The 22,469-nt window shown below is 39.0% G+C and overlaps 1 protein-coding gene across 1 annotated transcript; it reads right to left on the reverse strand.

The window, feature by feature from the left end:
- Positions 1-2,799: 2,799 nt before the first annotated feature.
- On the reverse strand, positions 2,800-19,893 carry LOC134600905 (deoxycytidine kinase 2). Its single transcript, XM_063445284.1, has 7 exons — positions 19,760-19,893; positions 13,621-13,736; positions 12,510-12,703; positions 12,193-12,340; positions 11,995-12,110; positions 11,345-11,444; positions 2,800-2,895 (listed from the first exon to the last, which is right to left on the reverse strand). The coding sequence occupies exons 1-7, from the start codon at positions 19,851-19,853 to the stop codon at positions 2,869-2,871; spliced, it is 795 nt and encodes a 264-aa protein (XP_063301354.1). The 5' UTR covers positions 19,854-19,893; the 3' UTR covers positions 2,800-2,868.
- Between the last annotated feature and the right edge of the window lie 2,576 nt (positions 19,894-22,469).

Consider the following 22,469-nt stretch of genomic DNA (forward strand, 5'->3'; position numbering starts at 1 on the left):
AAGTAAAAAAAATGTATTTATCATATATTTTTTTAATTAAATTACATGAGATTATATAAATAATGGTATGTAAAGAAAGCCTTTTTTTGTCCTGAAAAAAGACCAATATATAATTTGGATGGGAACAGTAAATGAGAGAGCGGAAAATTACAGTTAAACACAAACACCACAAAAGTGTAAAAAGATGCCTGGTCGCAAAGGTACAACATCGCAAAAACAGTCCGGTCCTTAATGGGTTAAAAACACACACTTCTAATTTAATTTTACAAAAGGCAAATTTTTTTTTTTTTTTAATTCTTCCCACCAACAGGGGGACTGTCTGAGAGCTCAAACAATCCCCCTGCTGGCAGATCTACAGCCAGCTATAGGGGGCCATATTTGCCAGGGGAGGGCTGTCTGGCAGCCCTCCAGAAGAGGATCACGGCAGAGGTAAGTGCACCGGACCTCCAGGGGCAGAAAGTCGTTACGGCGTTCTATGCCGCCGCAACGGCTTTAAAGCCCTTTAAATGCGGGACGGCATAGAACACCGTAACAGCGTTAAGGGGTTAATATTGTTTTTGTATTTTATTGTACCCTAATGTAACAATGCAATGTTTTGTGGACCCAGGACATACTTGAAAATGAGAGAAATCTCAATGTATCTTTCCTGGTAAAATATTTTATAAATAAATATATATGTATGTAATTTTACATAATTAGGCCATTTTATTAATTACAATTTCTGGGAACTGCCTGACAACCCAGGCCAAAAATACAGGGAATTTAATTTGCTAGCACTATATTTAACAGTACCCCTAACGTACAGGTTTTATGGTGTTTTCATAATTCTAGAAGCCACTTAGTCAAACACTGGCCAAAGTTGGCATTCAAATTAGTTTTTTGAATTTTTCACGCACAAAACAAATATTCACACTAACTGGCCAAAAAAAAAAAAAAAAAACACACCCCATTTCTAATACCTTGGGTTGTGTACTATTGCAAATGGTATGCTATCATTGGAGTAATTTGCATTCCTGGGCTACCATATGGTCTCAAAAGGCAACGTAACCAAGCTGTCGAATTTCAATGTGAAAAAACTGAAACCCAAGCCTTATATTTGACTCTAACTTTGGAACACCATAAAACCTGTACATGAGGGGTACTGTTATATATATATATATATATATATACACACACACACACACACACACTTAGTCCCCCCCCACCGCGATCGCCGGCATCCGGGACGTGCTACACCGCCCCCCGGCGTTTAGAGCAGTGTCCCCAAGGCATAGCATGCCGGCGGTCCTTCAGCATAAATCTTTTTACATTTAATTATAAGCATTTCTGATTTACATACATGTGATTTTAAACTGACAGATTTCAAATTTCTAAACCCAATTCTATTGCGGGGTATTGTTTAGAACAGAAAATCCCCTGAAATGTATTACAGAGTAGTAAATGAGAATTGAGCGTTAATTGATTTAATGCAGTTAGTCTGTTTGGAAATTATTGTATACCAGCCTCCTCCATTCAACTCCTAAACCAGGACTACCCCTGTACCTCATTAGAAGTTCACACCAGCAACTTAAGTGCAAAACCGCTAAGGAATTAATTAATGAATACTACCCGTGGGGGGCCGCCATTTCGTATAACAGAATGGCAGCCATTTTGTCTCCCGAACATGGACAGCGTTACTTGGTCATAAAGTGCCTGGAACTCTTTTCGGCCAGGCAGTCGCACAAACCCTGGTAAAGATTAGACCGCTGCCCATTCTACTTCCCGACCAACTATGCATGTGATGTTCGGGAGATGGGAACTACCGAACAGAGGGAGCATTCGTACCTTGAAATTAAGACAATCCCTTGCATGGTGTTCCTACAGTAACCCCCAAACAGAGTAAACTTTTAGTTTAACACAGTGAGGGGAGGTTCGTGAGCTTAGCGTTCGTATGTTTGTACGTAAGTTTAAATAGACTGTTGAACGGACAAATGTGTAAACTGGTATATCGGGAAGGGGGAGGATGAAAAAATACACAACACATTAAAATATATTTTTCACCATTTGTTTATAAATAAAAATTACAATATTTTGCATGTGGATATATTTTCAGAAACATTTTAACATGTACATAAGTTTGCTTATTGTGTACAAGCTTATTTATAGAAGGATAATGAAAAATAGATTATATACATACACACAGATTAGAAAACAAAAAAGCATGCAAGTCAATAACACAATTTTAAGTGCGAGATCTATAAGAGCGGACATGATGTGCTTCAACATAACGTTCCTTTATAAATCTCTGAACTGGATATCTCAAGGCTGCAAAATCTTCACAAATTTGCTTTCAAGTACAGATATATTTGCATCATTGTAAAGAAAATTAAAAAAAAAATCATAACAAATATGAAGATACATAGTAGATAATGCAAACTACTATTTATTGCATTGTTTTATCTTGGGTGTATTTATTTAGGAGTCTCACCAAGATCAGATTATTACTGTGCTTTTAGTAAGAAAACATATATACATATATATCAATGTTATAAAATACCAAACATGATTTTTTTGAATTTGTTAAAAAAAAGTCTGCTATTGGAAGAATCATGAGTTCATGGACTCATATTTTTGCATAATAAATAGGCAGTGATATCGGATTAATAAAACCTTGGGCTTAAAGTAAAGCATTACTAAAAAAAAAAAAAAAAAAAAAAAAAAAAAAAAAAAACAACCCAACCCCACCCCCTTTATTCTGTACCCTTCTACCCCCCCCCTCTTTTGTTTAGCATTTAAATCTTCGAATTCGGGGAAATAAAAATGTTCAATTGGGGAAAAAAAACAAACAAAAAAAAAAAAAAAACTTTAAAATTCGGTAGTATAGACTTCTCACAGTGAAATCAAAAACTCTTTAACCTGTAAGAAAACAAAAAAATAAATTATACATCTACAATAGTAAAAATAATAAATCTAGTCTCTGAAAAATAGATGTACATAAGTTTTTAACAAAGGGCATGTTGTCCTTCGTGGTGTCCACTCTATGAATGGGTAATTTGTTTCACCTTATGCCAGCCCGGGACATGTACTTCTGAACACTGGACAGGAAGGTATTTTCTGCCTTTATTCCCACCGCGGATTAGCCGCAGGGCTGCTATAGAGAACAAGTGGTCTGTATCTCTGGTGGGTGCAGACCACAGTAATTGCTCACTCAATAATGAGTCCTAATGCAGCTGTCACATCATGAGTGCCAGACTGAGAGGGAGTCCTTATACTGGTATGCACTTGCTGGAATTGCAGACCACATGCTCCCCCTGACAACCAGTGACATTAACCACCAATTGGCCACCAGGGAACAAGAATCACAGCAGGAAGGGAAGGGCACAAAACACAGAATTAATAAACCACACCCCATTGGTGGTGGGGGAAGGGCGCAGTGGAGGAGACTATGTTGGGGAGACAGAAGGGAAGACAGAAGGGAAGACAATTAGGGTCATTCAGTAAACTACATTTTCACAAATTAGATCTGAATGGAAATACCACAGCAGAAAGTTGTGTCTATAGGAGAAGTTTTCCAGATCACCTTTTAGTTTTTCCATTTGGATTTAAATTTGTGAAAATTCTGAGTTTAGTGAACAATACTGTCAATGTCCAAGATTCCAGGTAGGTTATTTATTTTGAATTGTCACCCCTTGCGGTCTATCATATATTTACAAATGTTGCCCTATACTGCAAGTCAACATAGTAGAAGAAAGTAAACAATGCTTCTGTTCTTATTTCCAGTGAGTGAGTGTAAATACATACACACAAACAATTTTCTAAGTTTTGTTAAATTGTATAATTTGCAGGGAAGTAACTTTAATGTGTTTATTTAGAAATTATAAACAAATACAAATATTTACAAACTGTACAGTTATATACAGTTTGCTAAAATATATGGCATTGCCAATATCTACAGCACCCCTTTAATAGTTTTCTTGCTTTAACTTGTATATGCATGTGGAGACTTAAACATTTGTGCCCACGCTCCCACTAATGACAATCTACTTTAAGACATTCACCATGCTCAGAGCCAGATACTAAATTGTAATCTAATGAAGATTAAAAATGAGCGATCAGCAAAACTAAAACAAACTTTATTTATCCCCTTAAAGGGAAACTAGTCACCAAAACAACCTAAGCTTAATTAAGCAGTTTTGGTGTATAGAACATGCCCCTGCTCAATCCTCTGCCATTTAGGAGTTAAATCCCTTTGTTTATTAACCCTAGTCACACCTCCCTGCATGTGACTTGCACAGCCTTCCTTATACACTTTCTGTAAAGAGAGCCCTATTTAGGCTCTTTATTGCAAGTTCTGTTTATTTAAGATTTTCTTATCCCCTGCTATGTTAATAGCTTGCTAGACCCTGCAAGAGCTTCCTGTATGTGATTAAAGTTCAATTTAGAGATTGAGATACAATTATTTAAGGCAAATTACATCTGTTTGAAAGTGAAACCAGTTTTTCTTTTTCATGCAGGCTCTGTCAATCATAGCCAGGGGAGGTGTGGCTAGGGCTGCATAAACAGAAACAAAGTAATTTAACTCCTAAATGACAGTGAATTGAGCAGTGAAATTGCAGGGGAATGATCTATACACTAAAACTGCTTTAATTTAAGCGTAACACAAGGACAAGCCATTTTTGCGCTGTTTGTATTCAAACGCAATTTGCATCTCTGTCATTTATTGCACCAACACATTATTCTTAGGTTTTTTTTTTTAGTTTTTTTTTTAGAGGGCAAACAGGGCTTTAATTTGATCTCACATATACATAGATCCATTCTCATTAGCATTAGCAATAGCAATAATAGCATGTGCATAATATGTCCAGCTTAGAAAAAGTAATTAAAAATAAATTCATTCATGTGTCTTGGTTTATAGAGTACATCATATGTATAGGATTTTAGCTTATTTTGAAAGCTGCAGGTCACAAGATACAAGGACTAAAATAAAATTTTGATGTGAAGCAATTTGTAACAATTATAGAATTTGTAAATACATACAAAAGGTGGTAATTCACACTTCCGGTTATATCTGTAAAAAATAAATATAACACACACAATAGTGTAATACAGTAGGTGTAGCTGGACAATGCCGAATTCTCAAAATGAGGTACTCACAAACGTGGAGCCAATGACGTGTGGCTCTCACTGATATCGCCTTGGGACGTTTTTTGGAAGGATGTCCCTCTCCTGCCTGGCTCACTGCTCCCACTGGACTTCCACACAATTCCACGATGGGTTGGTATACTCAATAATGTAGGAACAATAGCTAAATAAATCAGGCTCTTGGCTGGGTTGAAAATGGCATAGGAAGCCAAAAAAATTTATTATAAGAGCAAAATATGAAAACAAGCTATAAAAACATACTGTATAAAAATAGCATGTAAAATAATGTACAACTTTTAGCTAAAATCTGCTAAAAAATAAGGTAGCCAAATGGCTAATAGGTAGTCCGAAACGCGTTTCGCCCCTGTTGGGGCTTTTTCAATCGGTAATAGAGTCCCAAATCTTTTCTGGCGGCTTTTTCTCGCATTGCGTCTTTTTACTTCCGGGTTCCGGCTGGGTTTCACCGTGGAACGCACTGTGCGTTCCAAATCACTTCCGGGTTCGGGATTTTTCTCTTTTGGAACGCAGTGTTGCGTTCCACTTCGTTCTCCACATCACTTCCTGGTTTCAGACCTCGGTCGTTCACAGCACTCAGTGTATTTAACCATACACAAACCAGTCTCTTACTTTAGTATGGAGGAAACAGTCTCTTTATCACCTCAATTAAACAGATAAATATCCTTATTGTTATGTCATAAAAAATATATATGTACTTCTTGTTTGTTTGACCATAATAAAAAGAGGGAAGGAAGGGGAAGGAGAGACCTTAAAATATATATTGTGATAACCATTAGGATGTGTCAGATCTATCTGGTGTATAACCAATAGGGGTATAATAAATGCAAGGATGATATATAAAAAACAAGGATAATATATAAAAAAGGGAAAGTCTTCTTAACTGCTACTCATTTGAAGGGGGCAAAAAATAAATAAATAAACTCCCCTTACATTACAATACAATACATTACAATAAACTCCCCGCCCAATTATCTCCGGTATAGATTCAATATCCTCACGTATCTCCGAATATATCGATATACTATTACAGCCCATAGTTACAAAAACACAAGCTCACCTCAAAGATACCATCCACACCCTACAAATTTTGGAATCAACACAATGGAAAGATGGATACAGTTTAGTCACAAGCGATGTCACATCGCTGTATACTGTCATTCCGCATGAGAAAGGGATAAAAGCGGTCGAACACTTTTTAATTAAAGCTGATTTTAGAAGGGAACAAATAAATTTTATTATAGAAGGAATTCACCTCATTTTAACCAATAATTTTTTTTGGTACAACGATACTTTTTATCTCCAAATCCGAGGCACGGCTATGGGCACCAAATTCGCACCCAGTTATGCGAATCTCTTCATGGCGTATTGGGAAGAACACTATATCTTTTCCTGCCAGCCCTGGGTGTCGAATTTGGTGTCCTACCATCGATACATTGACGACATCTTGTTTATTTGGGATGGCCCTATAGAGCTTTTAGAGAATTTTATATTTTATCTTAACGACAATGAATGGGGAATTTTATTAACCTCTACGCACAATCAGACAGCAATACAATTTTTAGACCTACAAATTTTTATAGAAGATGCTCAGATCAAAACTAGAAACTATTTTAAAGAAGTGGATGCCAATGGGTATATAGAGAAATCGAGTTGTCACCACAGGCCTTGGTTGAACAATGCACCAAAAGGGCAATTCATGAGAATTAGGCGGAATTGCACCAATGAGGAAGACTATTTGGCACAGGCAGGAAGAATAAAAGCTCAGTTTGAAGATAAAGGGTACGAGAAAACAACCTTGGAGAAAGACATAGAGGACGTCAAAAATATAACGAGAAAAGAACTTCTGACATACAAACCAAAACCTAATAAACAAACACACTCTAAAGAAATTCCCTTTATTTGCAACTTCAACGGCAATCATAGAGGTATAAATAAGGTTTTAAAAAAATATTGGCACATTTTACATGAAGATCCCATTTTAAAAAACATTTTACCTACTCGACCTAATATAATCTATAGAGGTGCGGCCAATTTTAAAAGAACCTTGGTCCACAGTAGTGAGGGTCCAACCACGAGTACGCATTTTTTAAATCAGAACAAAGGTTTTTATGGATGCGGAACATGTTTAGCTTGTAGGAGCACTAAAAGTAAGAAACGACACCTCACTAATTTGAAAGAACATATTAATAAGGATTTTAACATTAGGGACCAACTGACATGTTTTTCAAAGGGAGTGATCTATATATTACAATGTCCCTGCAATTTACTATACATAGGGAGGACTATAAGATGCCTGCACATAAGAATCTCAGAGCATATAAGAAACATCAAAAATGGGATAGAAACACACAGCGTGTCTAATCATTTCAAGAGACATCACCAAAATAATCCCGAGAATCTGTTTTTCTGTCCGTTGAAAACAGTTAAAAGAGATTGGAGGGGAGGCGATTTTAACCAAAAAATAGGTAAAGAAGAGATGCAATTTATATATAATTTTAACACACTCGCACCCCACGGTCTGAATTCTGATTTTGAGGTGTGTCACTTTTTTTAGATGCATGTAATGTGTGTTTAATTGCATGTTGTTATAAGCCCCCACACAATGTAAGGGGAGTTTATTTATTTATTTTTTGCCCCCTTCAAATGAGTAGCAGTTAAGAAGACTTTCCCTTTTTTATATATTATCCTTGTTTTTTATATATCATCCTTGCATTTATTATACCCCTATTGGTTATACACCAGATAGATCTGACACATCCTAATGGTTATCACAATATATATTTTAAGGTCTCTCCTTCCCCTTCCTTCCCTCTTTTTATTATGGTCAAACAAACAAGAAGTACATATATATTTTTTATGACATAACAATAAGGATATTTATCTGTTTAATTGAGGTGATAAAGAGACTGTTTCCTCCATACTAAAGTAAGAGACTGGTTTGTGTATGGTTAAATACACTGAGTGCTGTGAACGACCGAGGTCTGAAACCAGGAAGTGATGTGGAGAACGAAGTGGAACGCAACACTGCGTTCCAAAAGAGAAAAATCCCGAACCCGGAAGTGATTTGGAACGCACAGTGCGTTCCACGGTGAAACCCAGCCGGAACCCGGAAGTAAAAAGACGCAATGCGAGAAAAAGCCGCCAGAAAAGATTTGGGACTCTATTACCGATTGAAAAAGCCCCAACAGGGGCGAAACGCGTTTCGGACTACCTATTAGCCATTTGGCTACCTTATTTTTTAGCAGATTTTAGCTAAAAGTTGTACATTATTTTACATGCTATTTTTATACAGTATGTTTTTATAGCTTGTTTTCATATTTTGCTCTTATAATAAATTTTTTTGGCTTCCTATGCCATTTTCAACCCAGCCAAGAGCCTGATTTATTTAGCTATTGTTCCTACATTATTGAGTATACCAACCCATCGTGGAATTGTGTGGAAGTCCAGTGGGAGCAGTGAGCCAGGCAGGAGAGGGACATCCTTCCAAAAAACGTCCCAAGGCGATATCAGTGAGAGCCACACGTCATTGGCTCCACGTTTGTGAGTACCTCATTTTGAGAATTCGGCATTGTCCAGCTACACCTACTGTATTACACTATTGTGTGTGTTATATTTATTTTTTACAGATATAACCGGAAGTGTGAATTACCACCTTTTGTATGTATTTATTTATGTTATGTAGAGTGGTGTGAGGGGTTTCCCACTCAGGTGGTCTGTAGCACTCTTGCTACCACACTCGCTTGCATTGTTTACACTGTATACACCCTTTATTCTCAATTATAGAATTTGGTATGTTTGTCTTGTAGGTTTAGTAGTCATCATAGAAAACAAAATTGCCACACAAATGTATATATTTATCTAAAGTAGACATCACAGGCTATTTACCTAAGGTTAGTTGGACACTTTACGTAGCCATTTCATCGTCAATCTCTGCTAAATATTGGAGTTAAATTGTTTTTTTTTTTATTTGTTTTGGCATATACACATAATGTTTTTGTAATGTGTATTTCGTAAAGCTGGTGTGCGCTATTGCTGCCCAGAACCCCATATTGTGTTCAGCTACATCTGCTGAGTAGAACGATACCCCCATTGTATGCCTTTGGCACTTTTCTGTAAAGCTACAGTGCCATATAAGAGACAAGGCTATTTCAGTTTCTATAGTTAGAATTTTCGTAGATGGATTTGACGGACCTATGTCTCATTTTAGGGTATTCTAGCAGTGTTTCTGTTCAAATAACCCCCACAAAAGGAATTTGATAAGGCAGACATCCCAGGGTATCTTATATGGTATATATTGTGCCGTAACTGGTCACCATTTTTTCACCAATTTATGTGAATTTTTGTGGTGAAAGGGGAATAAAAATATAAAGGCATTTTTACATATTTGTTTCATTTTTTGAGTTATTCTTACTCTTAATATGTACCACTGTCATAAAAATCCCCAAATTATACTCAGTTACATCTTCTGAGTAAAACAAAATAGCCAATGTATGACCTAGACACTATTTTGTCTAGTTACAGTGCTGTAAAAGAGACATGACAATTTCAGGTTTTTAAGTGTGAATTTTCATGGAGGCTTTTGATGCGCCCGTGTCCCACTTTGGAGCACTTGAGCAGGCTACATATTACAAGTACACCATAAAATGCAGTTCTTAAAAAAAACAGCCCAGGGTATTTCAAAAGGCATATTTTGAGCCTTCGTGTGGGATAATTTTTCCGCTAGCTTGTACCAAGTGTAGTGGTAATAAGCATTTTTTCTGCTTTTTTGACACAGTGAGTTTGCACAGTATATTTTGCAAACTTTATGTGTGCTACGACTGTATAATACTACATATGTTGCTCAGCTATGTCGTCTGAATACAGCAATACCCCCGTATGTACCTTTGCCAGGTATATGTGGATGTTGAAGGGGCACATATTGAGACGCAGACAGTTTTTTTTTCTAACTGAAGTTTTAAGCGGTGTCCATGTTCCATTTTGGAGTAGTTTAGATGGTTGGTTATTGAAACTTCCCCACAAACACATACTATTTATTAAAGAATACACCCTGGGGTAGTTCAAAAGGTGTATTTTGAACCTTAGCGTGATATTATTTTTTCTCTAGTTTGTTCCAGGTGTAGTAGTAATGAGCATTTTTAAATGTATTTTTTAAAACTTATTTTGCTTCTTAATTTTTTTTAAACTTTCCTAAACGTTCTTGAAACTCCCCCCCCCACACAAATGTAACATTTTTATCAGCCTTTTTTTTTTTTAAACCGTTAACCCCTAATTAGCAGTGTGCAGCACTAACTGTAAATTCCCCAATTTCCCATAACTGCCACCCACCCCAGCTAGCAAAATATATCATTTCAAAATATTTAAAATCAATTAAATAAATTGAACCCCTAATGCAGGCTTCCCCAAACTCTGGCCCTCCAGATGTTGCTGAACTACAACTCCCATGATTCTCAGCCCATCTATTTCATTCATAGAATCATGGGAGTTGTAGTTCAACAACATCTGGAGGGCCAGAGTTTAGGGAAGCCTGCCCTAAGAGATAAATAATATATTAAGATCACAGTAAAATGTAGTCTCTGTCAACTGATCACTGTAGTCAGTGATCAATTGGCAGGAAAGGGGTTAATTTTTTTTTATTTAAAATGGGTAAAGGGGGTGGGATTTTAAACTAACCATTTATTTATAAGGAAGCAGATCATCACTGATCCATCTCTCTGCACTTCACACAGAACACGGAAGAGCAGGGAGGCGGATGGTGAGTCCCTGCAGCACATGTGCTCACTCTGACAGCCTGTCAGAGCAATCACTGCTGCAGGGGCAGCACAAATGGGTGCTCACAGTCTGCCTCCATTACAGAGGCAGACCGGAGGAACATCCCCGTGATCGCGGGTTAATTTTACCACATGACAGACCTGGTCCATCATCCGGCAGGAAGGGGTTTAAGTGTGAATTCAAAGTGGATTAAAAAGGAGGCCCGATAGAACAGATTTCTAAAAGAAATCTACAGTTATCTATTTTAGCCCTTTTGTTTTTTTTGGTAGTTCCTAGTACATACTTAACCTACTGACCAACAAACCTCATATTTTTAATGAGGTAGCCATAACACTCAGTGGAGGTCACATACACTGGCTATGATATTCAAAGTGTTGAAAAATAACATATGGTCAGCGTAAAAAAATAAAAATAAAAAAAGTGTAATAGAACTTACTTTGTCCAGTAAAGCTTCTTGTCTTATCTTATCATTTTTGAAGTCTTCATTTACATCCAGAACCAGAATTGGCGTATGGTGGAGAGACTCAAAATCAACACTAAAAAAGTGAAAGAAAGGTTATATCAACAAACATTAGATCATATACATATACCTCAAGTGGACCGCTATATGTATATTATATACCATTTTTCTGTATCAGTTGCATGTGGACTAAAAGAATAATCCACATTAGTGTACAGAGCTGCTATACACAAATCTCATCACAAACACTTCTTTTGTAATAAAAACTCTCCCAAAAGGAGATTTTGGTTTCAGTTTAAAACATTATATCATATTTAATAAATATATGTTTTCTACACCATTCACAGGGCAAAGACTAGTCGTGAAAAAATACTACAAGACTGAAATGTTTGCCTTATTTTGGAAAAGCAGAAAAAAAAAAAGTGAGGAAGGCTGAACTTGATGGACACATGTCTCTTTTAAGCTATGTAACTATACTCTAAAGAAGTGTGAAAATTGAGTCCTACATAGTCCCAACTTTACAAACTGATTTTTCAATTTAACAAAATCCCCTTTTAGAGAATATATGTATTTACCAACATTATTCACTTAAAGATACAGGGTAGATAATGCAAACTACTACTTACTGCATTGTTCTATCATAAAGCCATTTTTCATGCTTATAGTGTAAACTTTCCAAGTAGTCCAGCTCTATTCCTTGCTCTTCCTCTCTACCACGAAGATGTAATCTGTCCATGCATTTCTGTGGAATCAAAAAGAATATTTTTGTACTCTGTACTCAAATGACATAACATTGAAACAGTTAACAATGAAACAATGCTTACATCTGGTGTAGCTCTGATGTAGATAATGCCATCCAGCTCTATTTCACTTTCAAATGAATTCAGAAGCCATGCATGCCAGTCTTGATATATAGCCCATTCTGTTTCATTGATACTTCCAGACTCAAACAAGCTTGACGCAAACACATACCTAGACAAAACAGTTACGTTCATAGATATAAAAATTTACTCATCTTGACCTGCATAATAGATAACAAAAGTGTTGAAGAGGGAATCATGTTACTGCTGTAAAATTACAACTTTTTCATAGAGAGGTATAGATAGATATAACAAGTAGACAACTATATTTCAGGACCTACCTGTCACTGTAAACAGATCTTTCAAAAAACTGAACAGGATGATCAGCTTCACGTAATTTAGGAGATATTGGCTTAAGTTGTGCCCTTACTCTACTAAGGCAAGCGTACGTTTGAAATGTATAAGCCCATCTTGAAGGATTATCATAGAGCATCTGAAGGAGGTTTCCTCCACTTTTCTGAGATGTAGACAATTCCTTGATGGGAGAAAACAAGTTTAACAGGCTTAAAACAACCATTTTACCAGCTGAAAATATTAAAAAGAACAATTTAATGCTAAGAATACAAACAAGTAACTTTTTTCCAGTGTGGTAGCTCACTGAAACACAGTCACAGCATATTGGTGGGGAAGATTGAATGCATGTGTCACATAAAAGCAGCACAGAGGGAATTTGAGGGCTGTAAGAGAGCAGTAAAATAAAACAAAAACAAAAAAAAGCCACACACTATTCATTTTTATAGGGGGAGGGGTGCGAAGGGACAGTTAGTCTCTGTAGTCTTCTGAGCATGGAAGACCATAGAGACTAACAGTCAGTTTTCAAACATATGGCTAAAGGATCCAGTCATACTAAAATATCAATGATTCTCATTTTTCTTACCACAACTATTAGTTTTCAATATTTTTAAGGTGGCAGTTCTCCAAGGGACATAATAGTCCCCAGAACAACTACAGCTTAATGTAGTTGTTCTGGTATGTATAGTATGTCCACACAGGCCTTTTAAATGTAAAGGCAGTGTTTACATTACTGCCATTAGAAATGTTCCTAGGCAGTCTACCAAACGGCCACCAAGGGTGCTTCCTGGACCCACACATCCTGAACGTTCCTCATGGCGATACATTGATTCAATGCATCTCTATGAAATGCTGATTGGCCAGGGAGGTGTTTGTTTCCACCCCTCTCCATTGCCGACATCAAAATTAACAATTTCAGCCAATCCAATGCTTTCCCATGGGTTCGTCAATTCTGAAAATGTCAGCCAAGGAGGCGGATCAAGGATTGAGTCAGTGGGGGGAGCTGGGCTAAATAGTATAGTAATACTACGGGGTCAGGAATAAAATGTTTTTATATAAATGAAATAAAAAAAATAAAAATAAAAATATGTAAGCTTTTACCTCATGTTCATCTTCAGTGCTTTGAACATTGCACCACTTGGCAATAGGTTCTGGGACAACTTCCCATTCATCGCTTGCTTTTTCTAACATGCGAACAAATGTTGATTTGCCTGCAGCTAGTGAAGAAAAGAAAATAGATTTGCACATGCTCAAAAATAATGCCAATGTCCTACTGGTATAGTTTCTCCAAGCAAGAACAGTTTTCATACATTAATATGCACAAATGGTTGGATAATTTTAATTCTCTTTCCACAGTACCAAATGTCATACACAACTGTCAAAGTCTTTGCTAGTTTCAAAAGTGCAAACTGTGCATGAACATCAAATGACGGACCAATCTTAATCTCATTTAACATGCAACACAATAAAGGTGTAAAGCATTCAAATGCACCATAAATACTACAGCCTTTTGTAGTGCTTAAAAAAGACCACTATAGGCACCCAGACCACTTCAGCTTAATGAAGTGGTCTGGGTGCCAGGTCCATCTAGGATTAACCCTGCCTGCTGTAAACATAGCAGTTTCAGAGAAACTGCTATGTTTACATATGGGTTAATCCAGCCTCTAGTGGCTGTCTCATTGACAGCCGCTAGAGGGGCTTCCGACTGATTTTCACAGTGAGAAGACGCCAGCAGCTATATGAAAGCATTGAGAATGCTTTCATATAGACTGACTGAATGCGCGCGCGGCTCTTGCCACGCATGCACATTCAGCCGGAGAGGGAAGAGAGTCCCCAGCGCAGAGGGAGGCCGGCGCTGGAGAAAGGTAAGAATTGAACCCCTTCCTCCAACTTCAGCCCGGCCGGAGGGGGGTCATGAGGGTGGGGGCACCCTCAGGGCACTACAGTGCCAGGAAAACAAGTTTGTTTTCCTGGCACTATAGTGGTCCTTTAAAGGGACACTATAGGCACCAAGACCAATGTCCCTTTAAAGGGATACTATAATGTTAGCAATACAAACCTGTATTCCCCCAGCCCTTCCCCTGGCAAAGCAAAAAAAAACGCAGATATCACTGGTGCTGGGTCGCCGCTCCTCCGACAGGGGTACCTAATGCGCATGTGCAGGGGGCACACAAAGACATCCCCATAGGAAAACCCTAAAGCAGAGCGCGCGGACATCTGGTACGAGGCAACCAAAAGTCACCTGGCAAGCAGGAAGCCCCTCTCTAGTGGCTGTCTGACTTAGTCCTGGAATGTAAACATTTCAATTTCTCTAAAAATTGAAAGTTTTACATTGCAGGACTAAGGGCAATGAGCTGAAGTGGTTTGGGTGCAGTGTCCCAGGTCTCTTACCCCTGCAAAGGCAATTATTGCAGTTTATAAAAAAAACTGCAATAATTACCTTTGCAGGTTAACTCCACCTCTAGTGGTCGTCTACCAGACAGTCACTAGAAAGACTTCTGAGATGTTAGGCAACTTTTATTCGCCTGACGCTGGGCATCCTCGTGCTTTGCATAAGGACATCCAGCGTCACCCAAATCCACATTAGGAAAGCATTGTACTGTACAGTATAATGCTTTCCTATGGGGAAATCCTATTGCAAGTTTGGCCATTGCTGCGCATCCCTCAGCGCTGGACCCAGGTAAGTGACAGAAGGGGAAGCTATAGTGTCAGGAAAACAAATGGCATCCCCCGCCCCCCAGACAGACACTAGAGGCACTTCCCGCAGTTTCACAGAGTTTAAAGGGACACTTCAGGCACCCATACCACTTGTGCCCATTGGAGTGGTCTGGGTGCAAGCTCCCATCACCCTTAACATGCAAGTGTAATTATTGCAGTTTTTATAGATGGATAAATCCGACTGCCATTCTGGGGTCAAGAAGGATTTTTTTTCCTAGCTTGTTGCAAAATTGTGCTTCAAACTGGGTTTTTTTGCCTTCTTTTGGATCAACAGCAAAAAACAAATGTGAGGAAGGCTGAACTTGATGGACGCAAGTCTCTTTTCAGCTATGTAACCATGTAAATAATACCTTGCAGGGTTAAATCCTCCTCTAGTGGGTGTCTATCAGTCAACTACTAAAGGGACTTCCGGCTTCTTAAAACAAGAAAAAAAAAAAAAAAAAAAGAAGTGTTTTAAACAACGTTGGACGTCCTCACGCTATGCATGAGGACCTTCAGCATTGCCGGAATCCCAATAGGAAAGCATTCAATAATGCTTTCCTATGGGGAGGTCTAATGCACGCACTGTTGACGTCGGTGGGGGAGGAGTGTGGGCGGAGCCTGATCCAGCGCCGAGGGGCATCGGCGCTGTATTCAGGTAAGTCACTGAAGGATTTTTAACCCCTTCAGCAACATGGGATGGAGGGCACTGCAGGATCCTGCAGTGCCAGGAAAATGGGTTTGTTTTCCTGGCACTGGAGAGTCCCTTTAAGCTTGATTCAATGCATTTCCTACATGGAAGGCCTAATGCACGTGTAGCACTTGCCATGCATGCGATTCCCAAATCGCTGTGACAGAGGTGCTGGAATCCCATAAGTGGAAGAAGAAAAAGTTATGTTAACCCTTATTTACCACCAGAGGCTGCAGAAGGACATTATAGTATTAGAAAACAAACCAATTTAAAATCGAGAGTAAATACTCACAAACATGGAGCCAAATATAATCATAAGGCTCTCATGAGTAGCGCAGGAGGACTCTTTTAGGACGTCCTCAGTCCTGCTTCTTGATGTATTTGGTGCAGGTGGTAGATGAAAAACGACGTCTTTGTAAAAGGACAATTCTTTATTGTAAAAACAAGCACCTATATATAAGTGCTGATAGTGGTTAAAATAATGTATATGGGATATCTCTGTATGGGTACTGTCTGAAATCAGATCAGACCCAATCATATAAGTCCCAAAAGGAAAACAAATTAAAAGTCCAATATGTTGTGTAAAAGTCCAAATGGTACCTTTGGTAGCTTCTGTACCAGTGCCGATACGCGTTTCGCCCCTATGGGGGCTTCCTCAGTCGGTGTAATGTTCTGGGTCCTCTTCACTTTATATATCTTCTTGCTGGCGTCTATTTCCGGGTTTTTTCTTTTAGCTCATAGCTTCCGGGTTCCGGCGTTGTGTGCACGTGGAACGCAACATGCGTTCCAACTTGTACGTCGTGCGCTCCATTTACAGGTCGCACAGGGTGACGTCATTAATTGTTACGACCCTTGCGTCCCTGGAACGCACGACGTCACAAATGTGCGTTCCAGTACATCATCTCTACTCAGATGGTGTCAAAGGATAAAATACATATAGCAGTATCAAATTTCAAACGAAAAAATAGCAGCAATAACTTAAACTCTTAGAACTGTATTATATAGTATTCACTTTTGAATGGGAAAAAGCAGTCCATAGCACATACTGTTACAACTAACTGTTCTTAATAATAACTACATCTATATTAAAAACCATATTCAGTTAATATACCTAAATAATTGATATATATACAAAATAACAAATGTTCTAAATCTCAAACTTAAAAATTATATATATATATATATATATATATATATATATATATATATAATTTTTAAGTTTGAGATTTAGAACATTTGTTATTTTGTATATATATCAATTATTTAGGTATATTAACTGAATATGGTTTTTAATATAGATGTAGTTATTATTAAGAACAGTTAGTTGTAACAGTATGTGCTATGGACTGCTTTTTCCCATTCAAAAGTGAATACTATATAATACAGTTCTAAGAGTTTAAGTTATTGCTGCTATTTTTTCGTTTGAAATTTGATACTGCTATATGTATTTTATCCTTTGACACCATCTGAGTAGACAACGCCGGAACCCGGAAGCTATGAGCTAAAAGAAAAAACCCAGAAATAGACGCCAGCAAGAAGATATATAAAGTGAAGAGGACCCAGAACATTACACCGACTGAGGAAGCCCCCATAGGGGCGAAACGCGTTTCGGCACTGGTACAGAAGCTACCAAAGGTACCATATGGACTTTTACACAACATATTGGACTTTTAATTTGTTTTCCTTTTGGGACTTATATGATTGGGTCTGATCTGATTTCAGACAGTACCCATACAGAGATATCCCATATACATTATTTTAACCACTATCAGCACTTATATATAGGTGCTTGTTTTTACAATAAAGAATTGTCCTTTTACAAAGACGTCGTTTTTCATCTACCACCTGCAACAAATACATCAAGAAGCAGGACTGAGGACGTCCTAAAAGAGTCCTCCTGCGCTACTCATGAGAGCCTTATGATTATATTTGGCTCCATGTTTGTGAGTATTTACTCTCGATTTTAAATTAGTTTGTTTTCTCTTACTATATTACTCTGTCATATATTTCTCCAACAGATCCGCCCAAAGTGTTCCACCAATTGTATGTATTTGTATTTTGATATTTAGAGTGGTATAAGGGGTTCCCACTCAGGTGGTTTATAGCACTGGTTGCTAACACTTTCTTTCCCGCATATTGTGTATCGTATCCTTTTCTCAATTATAGTATTAGGAATATAAAACTGTATTCCTAACACTATAGTGTTCTTTTAAAGGGACACTCTAGGCACCCAGGCCACTTCTGCCCATTGGAGTGGTCTGGGTTCCAACTCCCACTACTCTTAACCCTGCAAGTGTAATTATTGCACTCTTTTTTTTTTTAATAAACTGCAATAATTACATTGCAGGTTTAACTACACCTCTAGTGCCTACCAGACAGCCACTAGAGGGCACTTCCTGCATCATAGCACAGAAAACCTGTGCTAGAGCGTCGCTGGACGTCCTCACACTGTGTGAGGACCTCCAGCGTCGCTCAATTCCCCATAGGAAAGCATTGAAAAGCATTTTCAATGCTTTCCTATGGGCAGCTAATGCGCATGCACGGCACATTGGGTCTCCCCAGCCGGTGGGTGGGATCAGCCTCGCCCACCGGCCGACGTCATACAGAGGAGGAGCGGCAGAAGAAGTAGCGACGTGGGACATGTCGCAGCCTCTGGTAAGTCATTGAAGGGGTTTTTACCCTTTCAGCAACCAGGGATTGGGGGGTGGGAGGAAGAGGGGACCTGCAGTGCCAGGAAAACAACTGGCACTAAAGTTTCCCTTTAAGCTTAAATTGTTTATCTTGCATTGAATGTTGCTTCAAATGTCCCATATAGGACTCTATCCAAGTTGCAGGGGCAGTACACAAGATACTGCCTCCCACAAGCATGTCTAAACACAATCTAGTCCACAAAACTGAATGGAGCCAGGAATAGCCTTGATATGGTTGCTACTTCCGGATTGAGTCACGCCAGCATTTACTTAAAATGAGTGGAAAAGTCAAATGATAATCAATTAACTGCTTTGACAGGTGTTTATTGAATGAGAGGTCCGAAGGGCCTGTCCCTTCCTTGCAGGAGATAGACAGATCTTCCTATTCGTAAAAAAAAAAAAATCCATCAAGAATTAAGTTAGGGTTAGGCGATCCAGTTGCTTTAAAAAAGGTAAATGTTTATAAAAAAAACAAAAAAAAAAAAACTCTAAATTTTAATGGTCTTTGCAAATAAAGTTAGTTGTTCAAAGAAATAATAATAAAAAAAAAAAATCCACAGCGAAACTGACCACTCTTCTACAGCTACCGTTCGCAACTATCATTGGCGCCAAAAGGTACTAAATCCCCCGCCCGGGGTCCTGATTTGCGACTTGAAGCTGGCAACGTATAAGCCTTAATATACAAGTAAACGTTCAATCTATAAACTGCTTTGTTAAAAATCAGTATTAAACAAATATTCATTGCTCAATTTCAGGAAGGCGTGATGACGGTCAAGGCACAGCAACGACTTTAACCTTAGCATTCCAGCTCTTGGGACTTCACTCTAACAATACTTTAGTCTATAAAAAGCTGTTTGCCTACACTTAAAGAAACATCTTAAAGTACATGCAATATCTGGACCTAAAATCATCTTTGTTGTCTTGAAAAATAGAATGTAGTTACTGTGGATAAAAGGTCAATATACAAAGATAGTCTACAATACTTATTATCGTATGTCTGACAGGGGCCGGAGATTGGACAATTGTAGTGTTTGCAAAAAAAAAAAAAAAAAACATACATATATATATATATATTTTTTTTTTTTTTTTTTTTTTTTTATCTGCTTCAAGGTATAACACGTGAAAAAGAAACGACCCACGTACACAGCTTTGCAGCCCTTACCAATGTTTCCTTCAATGGATATTTTTTTTGATCGTTTCTCGAAGCTGTTGTCGAAAACCGGACTGGAGCATATTCTTTTAGGCGGAGTAGCCATAGTTGTGCTTTTCTCTTGATACTGTATGTCACGGAATCTTGTTCGATTATCGCGCTCGAACTCAGACCGCGTCTTTTACACTTAAAGAACGTTGACGTAGGCGACCAATCAGAGTACAGTTTTACCTCAACCAATGGGATGTACGGTGAAGGTTAATTTAGCGCGCTTCTTGATTTTAATTCTTACAGAAAAAATGCTATAAATTAAATATTAAAATATTTATCATTCATAGAATTAGTGGTTGTATAGTAAGCAGCTTTAGCGGTTAAATAAAGAATGTTGGATACGTAGAACGTGGTGTTGCAAGGCAGTAGTGCAATAACTCCTTGATATTCTTGATTCATTTGTCAGATCTGTACATTAAATCCAAAACAGGGGTAGGAAAAGGACTGTCATATTAAACATTATTTTCTTAGATACATTACGTTTCTATGTTTGGGAGGTGGAGGGGGGGCGGCAGTACGTGACATGCTGGCTAACAGTCCTGTAGAAATCCATGTAGACTGCAGGAGGGAAATTAGTTACCAAACTCAAAATTGTAACAGATTAAAATCCAGATGGTAAAACGAAGGCTAGAATTGCTATGTTGGAGAATATTGTCAGATCAGCTATTTTAGCTTCCATTTTGCTATTTAAAAAAAAAAAATCTTTATTTTTGTAGTGCATTGCATACAAGACAGAAGTTCATTGGAGAATGGTAGTATACTGTGGAGAGTGGTTTGTATTTTATTTCTGTTTAATCTGATTTATTAGCAAAGTGAAAAAAAAAATTCTGTGTTCTGTTTTTTTCCCTCCTTTGTGCTGTTGCTTGATTAACCCCTTAAGGACACAGCTTCAGAAGCTGGACATACCCTTAAAGGGACACTATAGTCACCTGAACAACTTCAGCTTAATGAGGTTGTTCAAGTGAGTGCTACAGGTCCCTGCAGCCTTTTTCTCGTAAGCACTGTATTTTCCGAGAAAATGCAGTGTTTACATTGGAAGCTTGGAACACCTCTTGTTGCAGTCAATCAGACGGCCACCAGAGGGACTTCCGAGTTCAGAGGCCCTAAAAAGGCCTCACGTCTGATGCATTCTGGGTGAATACTTCAGACGGGCTATCAGCACACAAAGCACTGTGAACGCGCTTTGTGTGCTGAGGCTGTCAGCACTGCTGTGGGCGTGGCTTCAGCTGATAGCTGAAGCCCGAACCCACAGGGACGCTTTCTGTCCACAATAGTGGTTGAAGGTGGGGGGGGGGAGACCTACTCTCCTCCCCCCCCCTGGCCCCCACCAATTCATCCAATCACAGTGCTCTGTGTCATTTTACAAGTGTGGGAAAATTCCAAAGAACTTTCCCACGCTTGTAAAATGACAAAGAGCACTCTGATTGGCTTAAACCCACCAATCAGAATGCTCTTAGCCTAATTGCAGGGCGGGGAAAGGCTTTATAAGCCTTCCCCCGCCCTGCGGAGCTCAGTCTGCGCGGAGCCCTCCATGGGTGAAGATGGATTATTTTTTTTGCGCTCGGGTTTTTTTTTTTTTTTTATTGCGTCGGTTATTATGGCTTTTTATTTGGCCTTTTTTGGGGCTGAATAAAGAAGATTTTAGAAGAAAGAAAACATCGGATGGTAAGTTGTTTTTATCTCTTTTTTTTTTTTTTTTACAGGTTTTTAGTTAAAGGTCCCCCCCTTATTATTTTTAGGGTGAGGGGGGTAGGTAGGGAGATATATTTTTTTGGGGGGGGGGAAGGGTTAACTAGGGTTCCCCCCCTTTGTATTTAGGGCCCCCACCCACCGCTCAGGGGTGGGGGCCGGGGGGGGACAGTAGGTCCCCCCCTTATTGATAATTTTAGGGCCCCCACCCGCCGCTCAGGGGTGGGGGCCGGGGGGGGACAGTAGGTCCCCCCTTATTGATAATTTTAGGGCCCCCACCCGCCGCTCAGGGGTGGGGGCCGGGGAGGATAATCGGTCCCCCCCTTATTGTGAATTTTAGGGCCCCCACCTGCCGCTCAGGGGTGGGGGCCGGGGGGGACAGTAGGTCCCCCCTTATTGATAATTTTAGGGCCCCCACCCGCCGCTCAGGGGTGGGGGCCGGGGGGGACAGTAGGTCCCCCCCCTTATTGATAGTTTTAGAAAGCAAGCTGAGCTGTCAGTCAGACAGCTCGCGAACGCGCATTCCGCGCACATGCGCGGTAAAGCACTGAATTTCTTCATAGGGCGGCATTCAGTGCCGCTCTATGAAGAACGTGATTGGTGCAGCGCGAAGCCGCGCATGCGCACCACATCGCGATGACGCTTCTCTCAGAGAAGCGTCCTATTGGGCCCGGCGATTTCGTCATTTTGACGAAAAAGGGGCCGCGGCATGGCTGGGAGCTCGGCACTGGAACGGAGGTAAGTTTTTAATATAAAAACACCTCGAAAATTATTTTTATTAAATGTAAGTTCATATAAAAGCAAGAAGGAAGGCTGGGGGACCTGTCTTTCTTGCTTTTATATGTTGACTATAGAGTCCCTTTAAGGACACAAGCAATTTTTGCATTTTTTGCTGTTTGTGTTCAAATGCAATTTGCATCTCTGTCATTTATTGCAGCAGCACATATTATATACCGTTTTTTAGACAACAATAAGGGCTTTA

The sequence above is a fragment of the Pelobates fuscus genome, chromosome 3 (assembly GCF_036172605.1).
Source record: "Pelobates fuscus isolate aPelFus1 chromosome 3, aPelFus1.pri, whole genome shotgun sequence".
In the NCBI taxonomy this organism is placed as follows: domain Eukaryota; kingdom Metazoa; phylum Chordata; class Amphibia; order Anura; family Pelobatidae; genus Pelobates; species Pelobates fuscus.